This window comes from Curcuma longa, chromosome 7, assembly GCF_044706935.1.
Source record: "Curcuma longa cultivar G26 ecotype Majalengka, Jawa Barat chromosome 7, ITB_CL_G26_1.1, whole genome shotgun sequence".
NCBI classification, from domain to species: Eukaryota; Viridiplantae; Streptophyta; class Magnoliopsida; order Zingiberales; family Zingiberaceae; genus Curcuma; species Curcuma longa.
The window spans coordinates 2748534-2770079 of record NC_133867.1 but is presented as its reverse complement, the minus strand read 5'-3'; the positions used below and the strand labels follow the sequence as shown (position 1 = coordinate 2770079).

The window sequence follows — 21546 nt, the reverse complement described above, 5'->3', positions numbered from 1 at the left end:
CGACCCTCAAGATTTTCTACTAGACATCTGGTCCACCTGATATGCCTAGACTTCTACTGCTAAACATCTGGTCCACCTGACTTGCCTATACTTCCACTACTGGACATCTGGTCTACCTAACCTATCTAGACTTCCACCTGGTGCACTTGATCTGCTAAGTCTTCTTGCCTAGTCCTTGAGACCAAGACTTCCCACCTAACCCTCCAAGTTAGGTCTGCCTAGTCTCTAGCCAGGACTTCCACTACCTAGTATCCACTAGGTTTTGCTTGTGTCTAGCCTCAACTAGGGCTTTCCTGTGCTACTTGCACACTTAGATCAGCTCATCAGTAAACATCACACACTTAACTTGAACCTCTTACCATTATTAAAACTAAGGTTCGATCATCTGGTGCTCCCTGCACCAACACAATCTACCTCCAGGGTTTCGATGTTTGATGATATACATAGGTCTGGTCAGTTTGACTAAGGATTGATTCAAATAAGACTTAATATTTGGATGTGAGTAAAGTCTAGTCAGGTCAAAGTTGACTAGATGACTAGCAAGGGAAGTTCTAGTTGGAGGCTAGTCAAAAAGTCCTGGTCAGTGAGATTAAGCAAGAAGTCTTGGCAGATCAAGGACACCAGGCGGGAAACCTAGGCGGGTCAATGGATCGAATTTCTAGTAGGTTGATGGGTTAGCGAGAATCGGACATCGAAAGGAAAGTCCTGAGGGTCAGAGGATCGGATGCTGAGTTAGAAGTCCAAGCAGGTAAAGGGTGACCGAATGTTTAGCAGGTGGAAAGTCTACCGAGTGATTAATCATAACTAGAGATTAGGTACTCTAAGTGGGTTAAGGGTGATCGAATGTTTGCAAAAGGAAATCTTGAGAGAGTGACCCTCAGGTAAGCCTAGTAGGTTAGACCTACAGGGTAAGGCTTAGGTAAGCCTAGTAGGTCAGACAGATTGCAATTAGGTTTAGGTTATTTGCTTGTTTGCTATATACTTATCTTATAGGAACCAAGACTTGAAAGCAAGACTAAGGAAGCATGATAGAAGCAGCAAAACCAAGCCTGGAGTCAACTCAGGTCAAACCGGGTTGAACCAGCTCCGAGCGCTTGGATCATATTCTAGGCGCTTGGATAGTCCAGGCGCCCTAGTCTGGTCTAAGCACCTGAACCAAGAGTAGCTCCGGGCACCCGAATCTTATTCCAAGCACCCGGATGATCCAGGAGCCCTAGGCTGATCCAGGCACCTGGGCTAGGATGAGAATTAGCTTGGATAAAGACCGACAGAGCTGGATCAAATTGAATCAGTCCGAGGCACCCAAAAAGGGATCTGGATGCCCGAAAGAGTCTTTATAAAGCCTCATCAAGCAGCATCAAAGAACAATCAACTCACAACTACTCACAGATTCTATGGTGCTTGTGAACATGACCGAAGCTCTGCTCGTACAACTATGGAAGTTCCAGGAGGGGTGCACTGTACTCAGGACTTCCACATCGACTCGACTTGAGTGTTTGTATTTAATTTGACCTCAATGTATTCTTTATGCTTCATATTTTCTCTTGTACTTCGACTGTAAGATGAGTTCTTCACCTCTAGAAAGAGTTTCAAAAAGAAGACCACTAGTGGGCGGACACCTCTCATACTTAGGTTTGTTTCAACAGTGACATAAAAATTTGACATAAAAGAAGTTCTTCATGACATTATCAAATTTTTATGTCACTGTTTTAGAGCTTCTTTTATGCCATATAATGACTTCACTAATCTACAAACTTTATTTTCTACATTAGGACAAAGAACCATTCAGATTGCTCCATATCAATTTCCTCTTCTAAAATCTCATTTAGAAAAATTATTTTTATATCCATTTGATATATTTCCATATTCCATAGAGTGGCAAAATATCAAAGTAATCAAAGTATTCTCGTTGTCGATAACCTTTAATTACTAATCTTGCCTTGTACTTATCAATAGTTCTATCTGATTTCATTTTCTTCTTGAAAATTCACTTATAACCCAATGATTTACTTTCTGGAGGGAGATCCATCGGTCCCAAGTATGATTTTACAAGATTAAATCAATCTGAGATGCAATTACCTATTTCCATTGAGGTCCAATAGAAGAACTTATTGCTTCTAAATAGCTTTGAGGTTTGCTTTCCATCGTGAAAGAAAGAAAATCTAAACCAAAGGATTTTTCTACACAAGCTCTTTTACTTCATCTGAGCTTAACCTCATCTAGTTCATCTTGTTCTTTTGTTTCATATGCTCATTTTTAGGAACTTACTTCCTCTTTGGAGTTAAGCAGAAACACATGTTCAAAGAATGAAGCTTTCCTTGATTCTATTTTCGTGTTCTTGTGTATTTTAAGTATTTGAGATTCATACACAAAGAACCAATAAATAATGTTGTTGTGTGCACATCCTACAAATATGCAATCAATAGTCTTTGGTTCTATCTTCATCTTTTTTGGGTTAGGCACAATCACTTTGGTAAGACACCCTCTCACTCATAAGTATTTGTAAGAGAGTTTTCTTTGTTTCCACAACTCATATGGGTGTTTATCTATTTTCTTCTAGGGTATCTTATTTAAAAGGTAATTAGCTATTAATACAGCTTCCCATTACATGTTTTCTGATAAACATGCGCCAACCTCCCCTAGATCCATGGTCGAGGTTGGGACCCAACCGAGCAGAGGTTAGCGTAAAAGATTGAGTAGAGGTCGACGCATGAGATCGAGCAGATGTTGGTGCATGAGATCAAGGTTGGGACCCAAGACCAGGATGAGGTCGGTGTAGGAGCCCGAGGTTGAAACCCGAGTCTGGGGAGAGGTCGGCGCACGAGGCCAAGGTCGAGTCCCATGGATCCAGGGCTAAGGTTTATCAACTAGCTACCCTTCGGGATTTGTCTAATCCTCCTTGATCTTGCCAAATAGCTTCACATCACTCCAAATCTAGAGCCACATGCCAACTTTGGGTTTCCACTGTATCATTGTGCATGCAGGATGATTGGTCATTCCTAAGCCATGGGAGGCCATTTTTTTTATCAATGTTTGTTTTCATTGCGGTATATGTTTCTGGGTCTCTATATCTTAGCTCCCGTAAAAGCCTAAGAAGGTCATCATAATCCTTTTTGAAATCATCTATCACCTTTGTTAGAGCTTTTTGATGTGCATTGTATGCTTTTCGATATAATATGTCTACTATAAATCATCATCCTCTCATCTCTCTCTGAATCATTTTGGGTTTATAATCATCTATAGATAGAAAATGACTTTCAATCTGAGAAGCTATAAAAGAAGTTATGCATGTAGGATGATCGACCATTCCTAAGCCAAGACCACACTGGTGTTCATTTAAATATTTTATAATAGTTAACTCTATTTCTCCCTTTGCAATTATTTCCTATGTACAATTTTCTTCATCACAAATTGCTTTAACTTTGGTTTTTCTAAGTCCTTTATTTTGTAAATGAACTACATCTTCATAGCATACTTAGCAAGTGCATCTTTAAAATATTTTTAGGTTGTGAATACCTACACAAGAATCTATAGTTTTTCAAGTTAATACTACTGCAACTAAGTGGAGTGAAGAATATGAAAGTTAAAGAAAAATACATTACATGACTACTTCAATTGTGTGCAGATTACAACGTCATTGAACAAGTCAAGAACCCTTTTGTAGCAACTACGATTTCATACTTGATACAACGTCAAGTCTATGATATAGCAGTTACGGTTCAGTAGCTGCTATAACATGATTGAACAAGTCAAGTTTGCATTGTAGCAACTACAACACAGTAACTACTACAATGTCAAGTTTGTGTTGTAGCAGTTATGGTTCACTAGCTGCTATAATGAGACTAACCAAGTCGAGTCCATATTGTACAACACTCACCCATACACTCCATGCAAGCATACCAGACAAATGGGCCACTCAACCATACCAATAACCAAAGCAGACATTACACTAGTATTTCAAATAAAGTTTTTTTAACTTATTAAAGATTAAGCTTTACATTATCTTATCCACAAAAAAACATCACTCCCGTCTGGTTCTTGCCCTTGCAAAGTAATAAGTGTTGAGTTTATTACGTAGGCATCTTCAACTAATAGAAAAGCATCTTCAAGGTCACTATTACTAACAGATCTATTGAATAGTATATATCATTCACTATAAATTCATCAGTGAAGATTTCTCTTTCAATTTTTGCTAGCATTCTAATGTTGTAATATTTTGGTTTAGTCCACACTTTTTCTTTCAAATTGTATCTAAAATTTATACTTTCTCCAGTACTCACCACAATACTAGCAGAACTGGAAGATGACATTTTACTATCATTGGTATTTATGTTTGATGTACCATCACTGAGTTGATTTTGTTTTTGTGAATCACTCAATTCCATCTTATGCAAGAGCAATTCATCAAAAAATGGATCCTTGCATTGATGCAACCCCAAATAATAATTACAAGACATTGCACTATTCGCCAAAAAATATTAGGCACCAGCTTGACATTTGCCAACTTCTCTCCATTCGGCTTTTTTGCTCATTAGAAGATCACCCTTCGTTAGATATTATGTTGCACCATTTGTCAACTGTTGAAGATCATCGTTCGTCAGAAAATAAGTTGCACCGTTCGTTGGCCGTCACTTTTGGTTTAGACGAAGGTTACTTTCTCCGAGAAATACTTTAGAACGCAGTTCAGAGTGGTCTTTGCTTTGGACGCATGTGATATTATCATGCCAACAGGATCAAGGGTAAAATGGAAAATAAACCCACTCTAGACTAAATAATTTGGACAATCTCAAAACTACCTATGCAATTTAGATAAATCACATAACCACCTACGCGGTTTGGGAAATTATCATTATCATTTGAAAGGTTCTTTTTGTTTTGTATTCTATTTTTATTTTCTCTTATATTTAACTATTTTAATCTTTTGTAATGAGAAAAAAAGGTTTTTTATATGAGGTTTCTCCACCTATTTAAAGGAGAATTTTATTAAAGTGAGGTCTTCAAAGAATGACACACCTAACGAGATAAGTAGGGTGCAGAGTAAGATTAGGGTTATGAACCATTTTAAATGATTTGATAGCATTGGTTTTATTTTCATTTATGATTCCACTACATATTAACTGATTGGTAATGCATTTTGAGTCTCGTTTTAAGAATAGTTGATCAAATTTCAAGTTTTGACCATTCACCCTTAGTCATGTCACTATCCTATAAGGTCATTACACTAAAAAAAAATAAATTTGGGACGAATTTAGTAATGAATTTTATAAACAAATTTGTCATAAAAGTATTTACATAGTGTTGGGATCGTCCCGGTGCAATGCGCGTGTCTACACGTTTCGTAAACGTGCGCAGCGGAAATAAACAGATAATTAAAACTAATTATTATCATACAACACACGCATGCATAAGTGGAAATAACATGTACAAGGCATGGCAAGAAATTAAAATTTTACAGAATAAAATTTATTCTACTTGCATAATTAAAATTTGCAGAATAAAATTATTCTAAACGTGTACCTCGCGATGACGATGTTGAGCCGTGTTGAATCAATCGAGCGATCCTCGTCCGAGTTCCGCCTCTACTGGTGATCCACGCCAAGCTCCCGTCTGGACGGCTTCGTAAGCCACGAGTCGCGTCATCGTCTTCGGTACTAGCCGATGATCGATGACGATCGAATCGAGAGAAGCCTTATTCCGGAACTACGCAACAACGGTTGTCGCGATCGTTCCGAGGCTTTCTAACTATCATCAAGAATCCATATTCTCGATGTAGTTTATAATGATCAACTATTGACCGTTAATTTAAGACAAAATCGAAATACTATTTTCGATCATGATGGAATAATTTCCAGAAACTTCACAAGCTTCCGGAACTAACCCTAACAACAAACCATGACCTTTTCGGTGGTTGAAACATATTTTCAACAAACCATGATCATGTGGTCTTCCCACGGAAACAACCAAAATTGGGTCTCTGTTCTTTTGTTGTCAACAACACAAAGCACAAGACATCTCTTTGGCTTGCGGTCGGCAGCACAGAAAACGCACAGCGTCTCTCCTCCCTCTCTCGCGTTCAACCCCAAAGCACAGGATGCTCGGCTGAAACATGGATGCTGGGGTCCTAATTTCCGGCGGAGAGGGAAGACGGCAGCCTTGGGTTCCTCCGGTCGCTCAGCCTTCGAAAGCTCCCTCTAGAAGAAGGCCAGGGCATTCCTCTGGTTTCAGCAGCTTGCGGCCGGCGCATCTTCGGGCGGAGAAGGCAGGGCAAGCTCGGCGCGTCTTCGGGAGGAAGAAGCAGGGCAAGCTCGCGTGTCCTCGGGAGGAAGAAGCAGGGCAAGCTCGGCGCGTCTTCACTCCTCAAGGCGGCCTTCGAGCAGCGACGCCGGCAGAGGGCGGCGCGTCCAAAGGGCGGAGCAGTCGCGGGAAGTTTCAGATCCGCGGCGATCCCTCTTTGCTCGCGAAGAGGGAGAGGGCGAGGGCGGCGCCGTTCAGCTCGCGAAGAGGGAGAGAGGCCGGCGCCGTTCAGCTCGCGAAGTGGGATAGGGCGACGCCTTCTGCTCGCGTGGAGAGAGAGGGCCGGCGCCGTTCTGCTCGCGAAGAAGAAGATCTCCCAGAGTTGGCGCCGCGCGGTTGAGAACGAGGAGGAACAGGGAAAAATCGCTATCTTTATTCTGATGAGAAAGCTACAGTATTTTAAACCCCTTTTTCTCAATCGGCTAGGGTTTATTAACCGGGTATGCAATCAAACCCAACCTAGGTTTTTCCTGTTTGAACCAAAGCCAAACACTGTAGCGAACCAGACCGGGTTCAATTTGATTCGTTCGGTTCATTAACCAAACGAACTCCGATTTGACTCAAACCAATTTTGTTCGATTCGTCTTCAGAAGACAAAGCTTCTCATCTCTTCCATTTTGCCAAAATCTCTTCCATCATGAACCAAATCAAGTTGGTTCAATTCGGTTCAAATCCGAATCATTTGGTTCAGTAACCAAACGGTCTCTGATTTATACGAAATCAGTTTCGTTCGTTTCGTCTTCATAAGACGAGTTCCATCATTTTGTCCATTGTCTGATTCAACCAGATTTTATTTCTCTCATTCTGAGAATCTAATTCTCAAACTCGTTTTAAGTCCTTCGGAGAACTTGTAGTGCGTGTGACCCAATAGGTTCCCGGCTATGTTGGTCGTCCGTAATTAACCATTAATTACAGAACGATCATGAGTGACACCTAGTAGTATGTCATGATCCCCAATTGACCGAAAAATCAACGATTGATTCCAGAACGTCTTCTAAACCCTTCAGCAGCTACACTGAATCGTGTCTCGTTCCTTTCACCGTCTTATACCCGCTTGGTTCAGGACATGGTCTATGTGTCGGTCCCCACTAGGCTGACTACGTCACACCTAGCCCAAGCTGCTTTCTTGTCCTGTGGATTCAAGTTACTTGTACATGTGTCCAAGAGTCTCGTACTCTTAACATGTAATGCTTTGGCCAAAGACTTTTAGTAACAATCCTGACAAGCGGCCGCAAGGTATACGTCTCCCTTTTCAAGGAGCGGTGAATCCTCTGTGGGCTATTCAAACACCTTCGGACACTTCGACTTATACCCAATCATCTCGGATCCACACCTCCTTGGAGATGCTTACTTAAGATGTCAAAGTATAAGCCTCCATGACCAAGGTGACTTGAATACCGCAAGTCAAAGGAAACTCGCACTTAAGCTGCATTGAGATCTTCATTGACATATATATATATATAGAACCATATGAAGTCTCAAGACAGGTCACTCCAATGAACTGGTTACCTTTAACCAGCATCCACGTTTAACTCTCAACATCTAATGTTGACAACAGTGAGATCGGCTGCTTGGCTAACCAAGAAGTCTAAACGTGCTAGTCTCGACAGAATTGATGACGTCCGTGCTCATCAATTCCTTGACTAGGGATAATTTCAATACATTCATAATTGCACATGTAGAGATGCTCACGAGTTGTGATCCAATCACAAATTCTCTCATGCTATGAATCGTATTGCGGACATTCAGTATTCGAGTTTAAGATCCGATCAAACACATATGGAATGTGCACTCAAATAGTGAATTGCTATTTATCTAATAAATAGTATAACCGTAAGGCGATTGCCTTAGGACACCTCTCAAATCAACATATACATACAACACAATAACTTACATAATATCTAAAACAAATATAAAATAGTATCAAACATTTAACAATACAATTTCAACTTAAATGGTTGCGGTCGGGCGAGCTCATAGTGGGTGGCGATCTTGCTGCCAAAGGGGAGCTTGCCTCGCGTAGGGCTTGCGGCTAGCATGGGGCTCGCTGCCAGTGTAGGCCTCGTGGCCATCTGCCAGTAGCCAACAGGTTGCTGCCAGCGCCCGATTGCCCGCAGTCATCGACCCGCGGTCTACTGTGATCGCCTTGCAACTTGCGGTCATTGGCCCGTGGCCACCGGCCTAAGGTTGGCTGCTTGTGGCCACCAACCCTAGGCCGGCTACCAGTCGACCACCAACCTAAGGTTGGCTGTCAAGGGCCATCGCCCCGCGGCCTCGCGATTGACCACCGGCCTGTGGCCACTAGCCCAAGGGCGGCTACCAGTTGCCAACGTTGTGCAGGCCTGGGCCGATGATCATCTCGATGGGCAGAGGGGGTGGAGACGAGGGGAAAGGAGAGGGGGAAGTACCATTAAGTTGTCGCGTGCTTCGCTCGTTGGAGAGAACCGGTAGCTAACAAGTGGAGAGGGTGACGACGGCATTGGGAGATCGATCGAGAGTGGGAAAGAAGAGAAAACGTGGATTGAGGATTTAGGGCTTAATGCCCTAAATTTGACGGTGAATTAGGATTCATCGCAAAATTGATGACGAATTTGATTTTCATCGCCAATTTAGAGACGAATTTGATTTTGATCGCCAATGTGGTGACGAATTTGATTTTCATTGCATATTTTCGATGAATTTTCTTTCGTCGTCAAATTTATAATGAATTAATTTTTCATTACCAAATTGACAACAAATGTTTTATTCATCGTAAATTGGCAACGAAAAATTAATTTGTCGCAAATTTGCGATGATTTTTGTGACAAAAATAAATTTCACGATGATTTTAATGGCGAAATTATTATATTGCTAATTCTGCAACTAAATTATTTTTATCGTAAAAGTTATCATCAATTAACGATGAAATAGTATTTTGTCACAATTTTTATTACTAATTAGCGACAAAAATTATTCGTCGCTAACATTCGTCCTAAATTTGCTATTTTTTGTAGTGAATTAATGTGTTTCCAAACTTTAATACTTGCTTGTCTTTCATTGTTTGTTTTGGATAGGTATGTCCATAAATGGACTCTTAGATATCCAAAATTGTATTGGAAAGTCTACTCCTACAAAATGAATAGTGGAAGACAAAGATCCTCAATGGTTTTAAATTGGCTCCTCCCCTATAAATAATGTTAATCATGGATTTTGACCTACAATGACTAAGTTACCTATTCATATTTGATATACTATTTGAGTGAGCAAGTTTTGATAAGCCAATTTTGTGATTAAGATTGAGTGAATTGGACTCATGGGTACTAGCTAGCTTGCTAAGGAGATTGAACTCGAGGGTAGGTAGCCTAGATTGAGATGAAGCTTAGATGATAGACATCATGGATTGATTGTGGTGATTGAGTTGGGCTTGAAACTTGAAGATTGTCATCAATCTTGGATGTAAACCTGAAGACATGTGACCCATGTATTATGCTTATGATATTTTTATTTTTGAGATTGTTTTATGTAGCGATTGTATTAGATGAATTCAAGTTACTAGGTAGAATTGTTAAAGATCATCTTGGATTATATGTGGAGACCTAGAGGATCATAGGCAGCCTCGTGTTAGTATCTCAGAGCTCTAGGGTAGGCTATGAGGTCAGTGATCACCTAGATGAGGCATTAGGGCGATCAAGTTCTCTTTGGTCAACCAAATATTTTTCCTTGGCCGAACAAATTCAAAAGTCATAGATTCCAACGATTCCATTTATTGATTTTGTCTACCAAAGCACTTTGTTTGATTGATCTAAATTGGACAGACAACCTCATTTGAGAGCTATTGGAGTCTTAGTTTAACATGCTTTTTGGATACTTTGGACCATAACTAACATAAAAGATACTCTCAATAGTGCTCCATTATTCTCAAGTGTCCAAAGCAACTAAGGAGCCCATACACATCAATTGAAGGTCTCATCATTCATCCTTGATAGTTGGAATCGAAGGGAAGCCTACTTTAGAATTAGAGGAAGAAAGAGAAAAGGTTAAAGGAAATCTTGTTCTCCTCTAAAGGTTAAAAGAATTAGCTTCTTTTATGTCGCCATGTCTTCTCTAGTAGGTCTTAGTAACTTTGCAAGCATAAATCGCTTAAATGTTGCATGGTTAGATGATACTAAAATAAGCCCATGGCACAATGGTCATATATATGAAATGCTTGACTTGTTTATCAACGGTTCTTTTAGGATTCCTCCCATAATAATAATCTGTCATCCAATTGAATGTTATCACACTTGATCTAAAGAATTAGTAAACTCGTGCATCTTCACAAAACCATGTATTCTGCCAAAAATAGAAACAAAAAGATAAGCAAGAACATTACTAGATGCGAAGAGTAGCATCATTTGATGGCCTATGTATTGCAAAGTCCTTAAACAAGAATGGAGTGATGAACAATTTTAAGTACTTTTGAAAGATGGAACAATATTAGCTACTGTCACTATGACACGATTTATTTCTCCTAATAAATTTTTCGACAAGTTGCTCGTCAATCTAGTTTCAAGTTGTTAGAGTAGTTCGCTAACTCGGTTGCAGTTCATCACCCATGCAACCATTTCCATGCACAATTTTCAATATTTTAAATACAGAATGGGAATGGCATGGATCAAGTTGTATAGTTGATCAGGGGAAGGTTTTCAGTGGAACTAGTAATGTTCAAATGCTGCTACTGAAACTCTTATTACTTTCAGTATTGCTAAAAGTTTGATCTACTAACCATAGCTCTTGGGAAGCTTCACTAGTGGTTTTCTACTTGAGCTAGCTATGCCAGATTGAAGTCGAATGTTTCTGAAATTATAACTGTTTCAGACTCAGGAATTGACACCAGACTTGATACTGATTAAGTATCGAAAGTTTCTACCAGATTGAAAAAACTGGAGCTTTTGTGTTTGGCTTTGGAGTTGGTTACTGCAAAGGTTATATCTGCTGAAACAATTCAGATTTGGTTGCATCTGCTAGTTGTATTTTGGTTTATTGAATGTTGTCTTTGAGTGAGGTTTAAAGTGTGTTTATCAGTATATATGTTGATTGCTTGACTGAAAGGTTACTGAGTGAGTTCATCATTCTTTGTTGAGTTGTAGAAAGGCATAACAAATTTTCTTTCGGACCTTTGATTTTGGTTTGTGTGAATTCATGATGTGTCTGAATGTTGTTATTTACTGGGAGTTTGATATTGTAAATTATGGGGATTTTTTTTTTTGCTTTACAGATGCTAAATGCTAATGGAGCAATGAGGACTTTTACAATCTTTTGAGCTTTTGTTCTGTATCTTATTGATTTTTACATGAATGATGATCATTCCTTTCGAGATTTGCAACTTGAATAGATAATCCAAGGATAGATTTTGTATAAATCTTAAAATTCTGCAAATAGGAAAAAAATTTGAAAGTTTAGGATAGTTTTTATCAAAATTTCTTTAAAATAATGAAAATATTCCTAGTTCTTTTAGCCTCCAACACATCATTCAATCCTTTTTGAATTTGATGATATTATTTATAGTTATCCATGTTGATGTTGATGTCCTTCCGTAAGCTCAGGCTCCTCCTCTCCCTTTCTCCTTGTATCCACAACTACGTCATTCTTCCGACGGATTGAATTTCGATCGCTTGTGATTCAAAGCACATCAGGGTGCTCGCTTGGTCAGTATGACCCCTTCAACGGTCAAGTCAACTCAGAGTCAAGGAATGGAGCTCACGGGAGAACGAGATGAAAAAGGGATAAGAAACAAACCAGCAAGGAAGAAGAGTAGCATTTACGTGCGAGAAAAAAAAATCATACATTTGCTTACCTTCATCAGGCCTTATATAGCCGTTGAATGTGGGCTGCCACGTGATCCCTAGGCGAGTCACGTAGGTGATTGCACAAGCGCAAGTGTCACCCATCGACTAGCCGCACGTGAGGAGATAGTTTGTTAAGGGTGACAACCGTTGGGTCATACCTCTAGTATTGTTGAGCTATTAGTTAGATGTTGCGCTGCCTCACTAAAGTCGTATCGCTTCAGAAAATATGGAAATTGAGGCCAAAAAGGGCTCTTTTGGGATCCCTCATCGAGAGATTGTTGTAGCTGAGAGTGGGTCAAGGAAAGTTAGATTCGGCTAGGACCATTAGAAGGCATTAGCCGTGCGGGGTGGTAAAGAAGGCGTGATCCGATGGATTTAATGACATTCTTTTAAAAGCTAGTCGTCCTTTATTCCTTGTCGAATTTCTAAGTATTCCTGTGCACCAAATAAAATAAAGAAATACATACTTTTTGGTTATTTTATTGATTGGAATAACTTTTCTATTTTTTTTTTATATATTGATTTGATTAATCTATATATATATTTTTTGTATATCTCATTTGATTAATCTATGAACCAACCATATGAAAAATAAATTATTAGATTTAGGAAGAGGTGGCGTGGATATATGAGTTAGCAAAATGTTACACTTGATTTTAGCCTAAAGGCCGAGAAAGGTATTAAAAAAAATAACACCTTAATTAATAGGTACATGCTGCTAAGAGCACTCAAACCCAGGACCTCAAGCAACATATATCTTAATGCTTACCACTTAGGCAGGAGCGGAGCCAGGATTTTTATCAGGGGGGTCATTTTTTTAATATCGCATTGTCACACTAATAAAATAAATTTTGAATTAACTAAGAAATAAGTTACATTCAACGCAATATAAATTGTGCTCTTCACTTTTTTATAGACTCAAATTCATCTATGACAGAATTGACATCAAAACTGCGAACAATATCCTTCTCAATATACATTATCAAAGAATTTGATAAGAAATCATTTTCTATTTTGTTCGATTCTTCACAATTTTCATTACAGAAAATACACGCTTTGATGTTGCAGTAGAAACTGATAGGCGGCGACGATGGTGGCGTCAAGTATACATTAGTCTTTGAGATCCCTTTCAATCTACATTTGATAAAGATATTTTTTTTAAATGATGATCTTCAAGTAATTTAATCTGTGAATCAAGAATAATTTCTATATTGATTTACAAGGACCGTTTGAATTCCTTTAATTTGATGAAGATTTAGTATCGAATTATATTCCTTTAATTTTATTATGTACCTTTTATTTAGTTCGACTATGTCTTTTTTATTTAATTCAAACAAATGCACTCATTTATTTTATTTTATGGTTTTCATGAGTGACTTTATTTCTTTTAATTCAATTAGGTGTTTTCATTTAGTTTATCTAGACTTTAACTAGACTCCTTCATATAATTTACTATTTATATAAGATAAAAGTATTTTAATCATATTACCCTGTGCAACAGAGTTATCAATTAGGTGTTTTCATTTTTTCATAATTTACCTCTTCCATCATGGTTAATTGTAATTTTTCAATTTACTTCCTTATAGATGGTCGTGTGATATAGACTGTTGGGATATACCTTTTACAAAAGATCAGTTAGCAAAATGTTGATTAGACATGATCCCTAACAGATTTATTAACTTTTCAATTAGGCAAGGTTTCAATTTGATCGAATATATCAAAATTTTCGTTCACTCGCGTAAAACCAATCATGGCCGTTGGCCGGGCGGACGCTTCCAAATTCCATCCCAACCGTTCAACTGGAATCAAGAACCAAAGCGAAAACCGGGGCCACCCACCGTGTGAGTGTAAGCTCAGGATTCGGGAATCGGATTCGTTGCTGCGGTTTTTTATTTGGTAATAAGGAGAAAGAAAAGAGTAAAGAAGGCAGGAATTCGCCGCCGCTTCTCCTCTCCATTTTGTTCCAGGGAAATCGTCGTTTCTCTTCCTCTTCTTCTCCATCGATTCCGCGACGAAGAGCAGATATCATCGTTGTTACCACAAATTGCTTCCTTGGCGTCAATTTGGTGGGTGTAGGTGTTCGTAGGTTGGGAGATCTTTTGGTTGATGCTAGATCTGGACGCGGACGCTGGATAGATGCTACTCTGCAGATCCTTCTTCACTTGGATCGGCCAGCTTCTCGCCTGCATGGGGTACATACGTACACCGACCTGCCAACATGCTTCTCTCTCTCTTTTTTTCTCTTTGTTATCGATATCTTTGTTTTCTCAGCGTCCATTAGCTAAATTGTCAATTATTACGGTTTCATGATTTGTAGCGGAGGGTTAGTTCTGGAATCGAGAGGGGAGGGGGAAAATCTATTGAAAATATTGCTTTTCCCGCAACGTAATCTCGTTACTTTGATTTCTCCAGCTATAATGTTACTCCTCTTTGATGTTATTGGTGCTCCAAGTGATGCTTTCCCTCTGATCCTCTTGGATTGTGTTTCATCCTCTTGGTGATTGGCAAACAAAATTAAAGGAATCATGATAAGTTAATTTTCTTATCTTATTTCAGATGACTTTGGCCTAGAAAAGGCTTGTCTCTATGGATACCATCACAGCTATGTGTGACATTTACTTGTGCCTATAGAGTATCAGTATCAGTCAAGATCAGGATGATACGATTAGTTTGAGCTGGCCCATACGGACTGACACTTGAAACCATGCATATGTGAGAGTGCTAAATGAAACGATAAAAATTCTCGAGACTACTAGTCTGACTTGGGGTTCTATTCATGTTGATGTTATTTATTTAGATTTAAAATTCCCTCGAAACTTCAGTTCTGAGTCTGGATTTATTTTGTTTATATGATGACTTGTTTGAATTCCATGGGCCCATTATGGTATATTATACTAATTGTCAGCTTGGTTAAACCTGCTTTGTAACAGAGCAGAGGTTGTTTTGGATGTTGTACTAAGCCCACACCAATTATTGCTGTGGATGAGCCGTCCAAAAGTTTGAAAATCCAAGGCCAGACAGTTAGAAAACCTAACTTTTCTGAAGACTTTTGGAGTACGAGCACTCATGAGATGGAAAATAGTGGAGTTCAATCACAGAGGAGTATTTCTTCAATCAGCACATCAGCGCAACCCTTTGACCACCATGGTGGAGCAGGAAGCACGAACAACCCTTCAGAATTTGTGAATCATGGCAAGTTTGACTGATCTACCTGGGTCTTTTGTGCGTATTAAACTCCTATGCTTGTGACTGAAATGCATTCCCTATTTTAAAATCTTCTACAATTTAATTGTGTTTGATGACTGAAATCCTCAGAACAGTATTATTATGATTCCCAAGTGTTTGTTATGGGATAGAAAATGTTGTTAGGCCAATAAAAAAATCAATTTGATTTCTTTGCTACTAGATTCGTAGACAAATTTTGATGCATGTAGTTTTTAAGACACTATGACCTGTGTCAATCAATATGGTCTTACACCATTTGTTTTAGAAGGGACCTCTTCTACAAGTAAAGAAACATGTGTTTAGTTTGCTACAACTGAGTATGAACTTAACTATAAAATTGAAATTGAATAGGATGGTAAAGATACATAATTTCACCTTTTTTCAGTGATTACAAATTACAATACAGAATCTAACGTGCATCAGAAGATTTCCTGGATGGACACTGATATGTTTTTTTTTTGTTCTCTGTTTTTATCCAACACTTGGAATGTTCACTCAGGTCTTCTTCTATGGACTCAAACCAGACAGCATTGGACTGGAAATAAAAAGTCGGAGACCCAGTCACAGCAACTCCGAGAACCAAGATTAAGGTACATCCATCTGCATGCTGAAAAAGCAAATTTACTGTTTACATTAGGTGCCACTACATGTAAATTTTAGCTATCCGCCGACCCGTAGATGAGTTTATGATCTTGAGGCACGACTTATTGTATATACAGTCAGCCTTTGTTTTGATACTTGGAATCAATTGACTACCGAGTGAATCTCATTTCGGTAAAGGTCAAATTGACACTATGCAGGCTTACTTGCTAACTTTGCTGAATTATTTTTGGAAAGATAGGGGCTGCATTTCCGTTGAAATCATCTTTACATTTCCAAATTGACTAGTTAATCGGTTAGATATGATCTATGACAAACAAAACACTTTTCATACTTATTAGCAATTGGATCTGAATTTGCCTTTCATGGTGATTAAGAATTTCTCATGTGTTCATTATTGAGAAATGATTTTTTATACCTTTATCAAATAGTTTAAATTTTAGAGCTTGCTACTTGGAAGGAAAGAACAACAAATTATACAAAAGTTTTGTTCTTGACGATACAAACAATTTATTATTCCTTTTATGCCTATTTCCTTTCCTCTCATTTCTTTCCAAGTTAGCTGGTCATCAAAGCAAAATTGGGAAAGGGAAGATAAATAAAAGTTGGTCACTAGAAGTTTGTTGCTAATCTATCTTGGTTCTAGATTGCTGTTCTACTGAATATATCTCATATCTAAATTATTCTGACTACAAATTTGGTGAAATGTGAGAAAGCCATGTCTCTTTTTAGGACTAAGAAATGCACCATTTATTATTGTCTGGCTAGCATCAGCTTAAATTGAAACTACGTAAAGCAAGTGTAGCTAGTCTCTATCTTTTTCTACTAAGATGATAAATACAATTTTGTAATCATACTTGGATCTAGCAACTTAAGAACATAAAGGGCATTAAGAAGGGAAGAAGAAGTAGACTCTTCTAGACATCAGGTTGCTGACCTTTGTTATTTGCATTAGGATTGGGCTTAGCATCAAATTTACACATTGTCAGTTAAAAAAAAAAATACTGATTTCCAACAGCTCGTTGATCTTTGGAACAAACGAAGTGATTTTAGGTTATTGTGTTCAGTAACCTCTACCTGGCATTTGAAAGAGCAAAAGAAGCAGAATAGAAATAGCAAAAAGACAACAGGGTAGTAAAGGACATGATAAACAAAGAGTTAACACTCTATCAGTCTCCCTGATATCATATTATAATTTATTTGAATTACCGGGGTATTTCTCTAGTAGCATTTTGCCATATCAGGTTTTAGTTAAGTTCAGATGGATCCAGCATTTATGAATGTAATAACATCAGTGAGCACATGAAGCTGAAATTATGTGTTTGCTTTCAAGATGTTTGGATGACAAGCAAAACTAATATAAAACATAAAACTACAAGACAAAACTAGAAATCCAAATAGATTTTTAGTTGCACTTGCATCACTAACTTTATTAACTTATGAGTTTAAATAACAGAACAAAATTTATATCATTTGATGTATCTAGTTGCATAGTTTTTTTACTTATAAATGCTTCCTATGCACTTTCTTATTTCTTTTAGTTATTTGAAGTTTATATTATTTTTTAAAAAATTCATTTTGTCTTCTTAGCTCAGCATCAATTGTTGCCATTGTCCTATGCATTCCTGATTTGCACTATGGGGTTGCAACTTCATGTATGATTTGGATGTCCTTGGTGACACGCCTTGCATGAAGTTGGCTCATTGAGGGGCAAGCTTCGCTTGCCACATATGGTCTATAAAAAAGCAAGAGCAAAGCACAATAAACTATCACATACCACAGGAGAAACACAACTCAAAATGCAATTGCTACACCAATCAAAGGCCAAAAAAATTACAAAGTGAGCATAACAATAATTAAAATTCACATATAAGAATTTTTATCTTGTATTTAGAGTTCAAGAGAATAACAATAATTAAAATTACATTAAAGCATCAACATATTATTTAAGCATACAATTACATTAAGAATTGTTACTCTTTAGCATACTAAGCAATATTTCCACTTATTCATAATCACTTTAATTTAGTTTTGCATGAATTTATTCATCTTCACATTATATTAAGCAAAATTGATCTACCAAGGGAATCACTAGAGCCAAGTCCATAGCCTATGAGTGATATTATTTGACATGTTTCGATGATAGATAGTGATATAGCATAACATTGGATAGTGACTGCATGCAACATGCACGCCCATGTAAGGCGATCAGTTGCTCATACTTGAAGGCTTCACTTTTTAGTTTTGGTTCACCAATTTAAAGTCACACATTCTTTTATGGTTTCATAATAAATGATGTTTCACTTTTGAGATTACACATTGTACAACTAATTCACTTTTAAGTGTGGCTAGTGACTAACCCAGGTCACCATTTAATACAAATTACACTATTTAGATAATATTTTACAAGATGTTCATGATCTAGTTAAGCAGAAACTATAGAAACATGTACTATCAAAGTAAAACAATGCTGAACATGAAAGGAGTGGACATGTACTATCAAAGTAAAACAATTCTGAACATGAAAGGAGTGGTAATTAAAGGGCATGTATCAACAGACAACTAATCCCACCTGATAGCCCACATGATAAGCATGAAAGGCAAGCCATTTGCTATCCCCATTAGTTAAACCCCCCGCATTTTAATACAAGTAGATCCCATTCCACTAATTAAACATCATTCTCTGATATGCTATAGAAAACTCTTAGCAATTCATTAGGTCAGAAGATGCAAGTAGAGAAATCATATCTTTAGACCCATAAACATTTGAAAGGACATCTTCTCATGGTTCAGCTTATATAATTATAAGAAAATTGAGCAATTAGCAAAATAAAATTTCAGATCCTTGGTTTTCACCCACTAGATGTCTAAGTAACTTTGATAAACTATAATTGACAAACTCAGTTTGACCTTTACTTTGTGGTTGAGGTGCCAATGAAAACTCAAGTTGATGTCATTTATGGCTTGGGCTTGGTTTAATTGAATTATGTTTGGTCTGGTTGACTTGATATTTTTTTCATTGTATTGAAATGAGTGTTCATTAACGAGTTATTAGGAAGTTATAAAGCTAGGACCTATAAAGCATGATTTGAACAATGTTTATGGGAAGACTGCCACTATATTTTTTTTAGGAACTTATTTAGATAGGGATTAGATATCTCTACATAAATTGAGGTGATGTTTGGTCCGTCTGTTCAGCTCTGTAAGGACTCTATTAAGGTTCTGGTGTAGAAGGATTATAGTGACTTTAGCGAAAACTGCATCATACAACAGTAACTATTTATGACAATTTTGAATATTCTATCCCAACGTTTAGTGAAATATGGAAAATGTCGATGTGTTTTATCAGATGTGGCCATGGACAAATACAATTTTCCTCTGGGAAAGATTCATTTTCTTATTCGTCCATTGTCCTACATCATGAAGTAGCTGATATGTTTTGCAAGAGAGCTATGAAACTGCATATTAAATGTACTGAATTATGATACAACTGATTTTGCATGGAGTCTAACATGAAACTCACAAAGAACATAAACTAACATAAATTTTACTGAACTGTAAGATGTTTTTCATGTAAATTGAGGATCATTTATACAGCAAATAATGGTCTATTCTTCTAAAATTGGGATATAATTTACCCAGTTTATTATGACTAGTAAAAGTATAATATAGGTTATACATAATATTTTTAGAAATAAAAAAAATGATAAGTAGCGTGTTCCATGTGGGCATCCATAACATTGTTGTCACTAGATGGGATTGATGCTTCTTGTTAAAATTTGACAAAATATGTTCCATGGTGTAGGTAATTACTTTGGTACCTATTATTTCATATATGCGACTAAAACTATAGAAAATTATTTTGTTAAAAATTGAACATCATTTTGCTCAAATTGGTAATATTACATGTTGAGTACAAACATCTAAAAATTGATATTGCATTGTTTCCTTATAAATGTTCAACTTATGTGGATGCAGTTGGAATGCAACGTATGAAAGTTTACTTGGAAGCAATAAGCCATTTCCGCAACCCATTCCCCTATCAGTAAGACTTGTAATGTGTTCCTTTCGTGACTCAAATTAACTTTGGTGTTTAATATGAAAATGGTGGCAGGAAATGGTAGATTTTCTCGTGGATATCTGGGAGCAAGAGGGATTATATGACTAAGCTTGAGATTTGTCTATTAAATGCTATTGTGATTTGTGGTGTAAAAAAGGAATGGTTTACCGTTGAACCACACTGACTATCCAAGAGTTAAAGGTGGGGTGTTCAAGTATTTCAAACCGGAACGTTACAGTAATGATAAATACTGCTCCTGATGTAGTGTTTGCATAACTAAATATACTTAAGAACTGTGTGGCAGCTGCCTCGGCCATGTGCTTGCTGATGTTAGACCTCAGATGTAATTTCTGTTTCTATAGATGGATTCACTCTTCAATGTCTAATTAATCAATACTAATGTAGCCACTCTTGTGAGGTGCTGAATGTTTATTTCATTTGCTACAGGTAATTGATTCTAACAATTATCGCGAAGAAACTGTGCCTGAACTTATGCTTATTCATGGAGGTCATTTATATCAACTCCGGGATCAGCTAGGGGAAAAAAGTCAGGTTTTGTTTAATAAACTTCACTCCATTAGTGCTTCTGTAGTCTTCTAGTCGCCATCATCTTAAACTTAGTGAATTCAAGCCAATTATGGTGAGAATGAGGGAAACCAAATACTTTCTCCAGTTCAGATCAATGCCTCATTTTGCAGTTCTTTCCATCTTCTTGAGGAGTCTATAGCTTCATCTTCTCTCTATTGTTTAGATATGAATCTCAGTCCCTCCGTCAATATCCACCTTTCCACAACCATCAAATGCCTGTTTGAATGCTGCTTGTCTCAATGTGTTAGGGTTACTAATATCCTTGCTTTCTGCTCAAAGTTAATGATCACTCAAGGTTCTTTGCTTTGTGCCATCCTTTTTAGGAGACTGTGCAATTCCTATCTCGTAAATCCTTCAAGGTTAGGATATACTCACATCCATCACCCACCCTTGATCTTACTTCCATTCACGTCAGTAAACTTGCCATTTACTAAGTGTTCCAGTATAAACACTATTCAATGATGCGCGGGAAACCAGTCTCAGGCCTGGAGAAAGCCTAAGGGTAAGGTTCATTTGGTGGATAATGCCGCTAAATGGAAAAGAAATGGAAAATCCAAGTCTCATGGAATGCTAAAAAAAATGAAAGGATACACTTCTATTACAAGAAATCGAGTAAATACAAATGCAATCGCAAGGAGTTTCTTGACGAGGCAAAGAAAAAAACTTTGGATGCTTCTACTTAAAATATCTAGTGATTGAAGTGAATGTCTGTACCTCTAATTATCGACATCCTAGGTATTAAATATTAAATGGTTAGGATAAATGAACCTTGTCCATGGCAACGATGAGATGGTTAGACCCACCAATGACAGATTAAACATCTGGAGTTCGGTATTAATTCAATTGCGATTAATTTGTAGGGATATTCTTTTTAATGGGTAGTGGATTTGAGAACGTTGATGATGGATTATCATCTTTACTTCCTGATTTACCCTAGTGGTCAGTATAAAACTTTCATAGGATTAGATCGAT

At 37.5% G+C, this 21546-nt stretch overlaps 1 protein-coding gene across 1 annotated transcript; it reads left to right on the top strand.

Annotated features, from left to right (window-relative positions):
- Positions 1-14154: 14154 nt before the first annotated feature.
- Positions 14155-20394, top strand: LOC141832142 (uncharacterized). Its single transcript, XM_074719628.1, has 5 exons — positions 14155-14293; positions 15037-15293; positions 15826-15916; positions 19905-19971; positions 20041-20394. The coding sequence occupies exons 1-5, from the start codon at positions 14238-14240 to the stop codon at positions 20092-20094; spliced, it is 525 nt and encodes a 174-aa protein (XP_074575729.1). The 5' UTR covers positions 14155-14237; the 3' UTR covers positions 20095-20394.
- The last annotated feature ends 1152 nt before the right edge of the window (positions 20395-21546 follow it).

Coding starts and splice junctions, on each gene's coding strand:
- LOC141832142 (XM_074719628.1), top strand. CDS start 14,238: ATGCTACTCTGCAGATCCTTCTTCACTTGGATCGGCCAGCTTCTCGCC. Junction 15,294..15,825: donor TTCAGAATTTGTGAATCATG/GCAAGTTTGACT, acceptor ATGTTCACTCAG/GTCTTCTTCTATGGACTCAA. Junction 15,917..19,904: donor CTCCGAGAACCAAGATTAAG/GTACATCCATCT, acceptor ATGTGGATGCAG/TTGGAATGCAACGTATGAAA.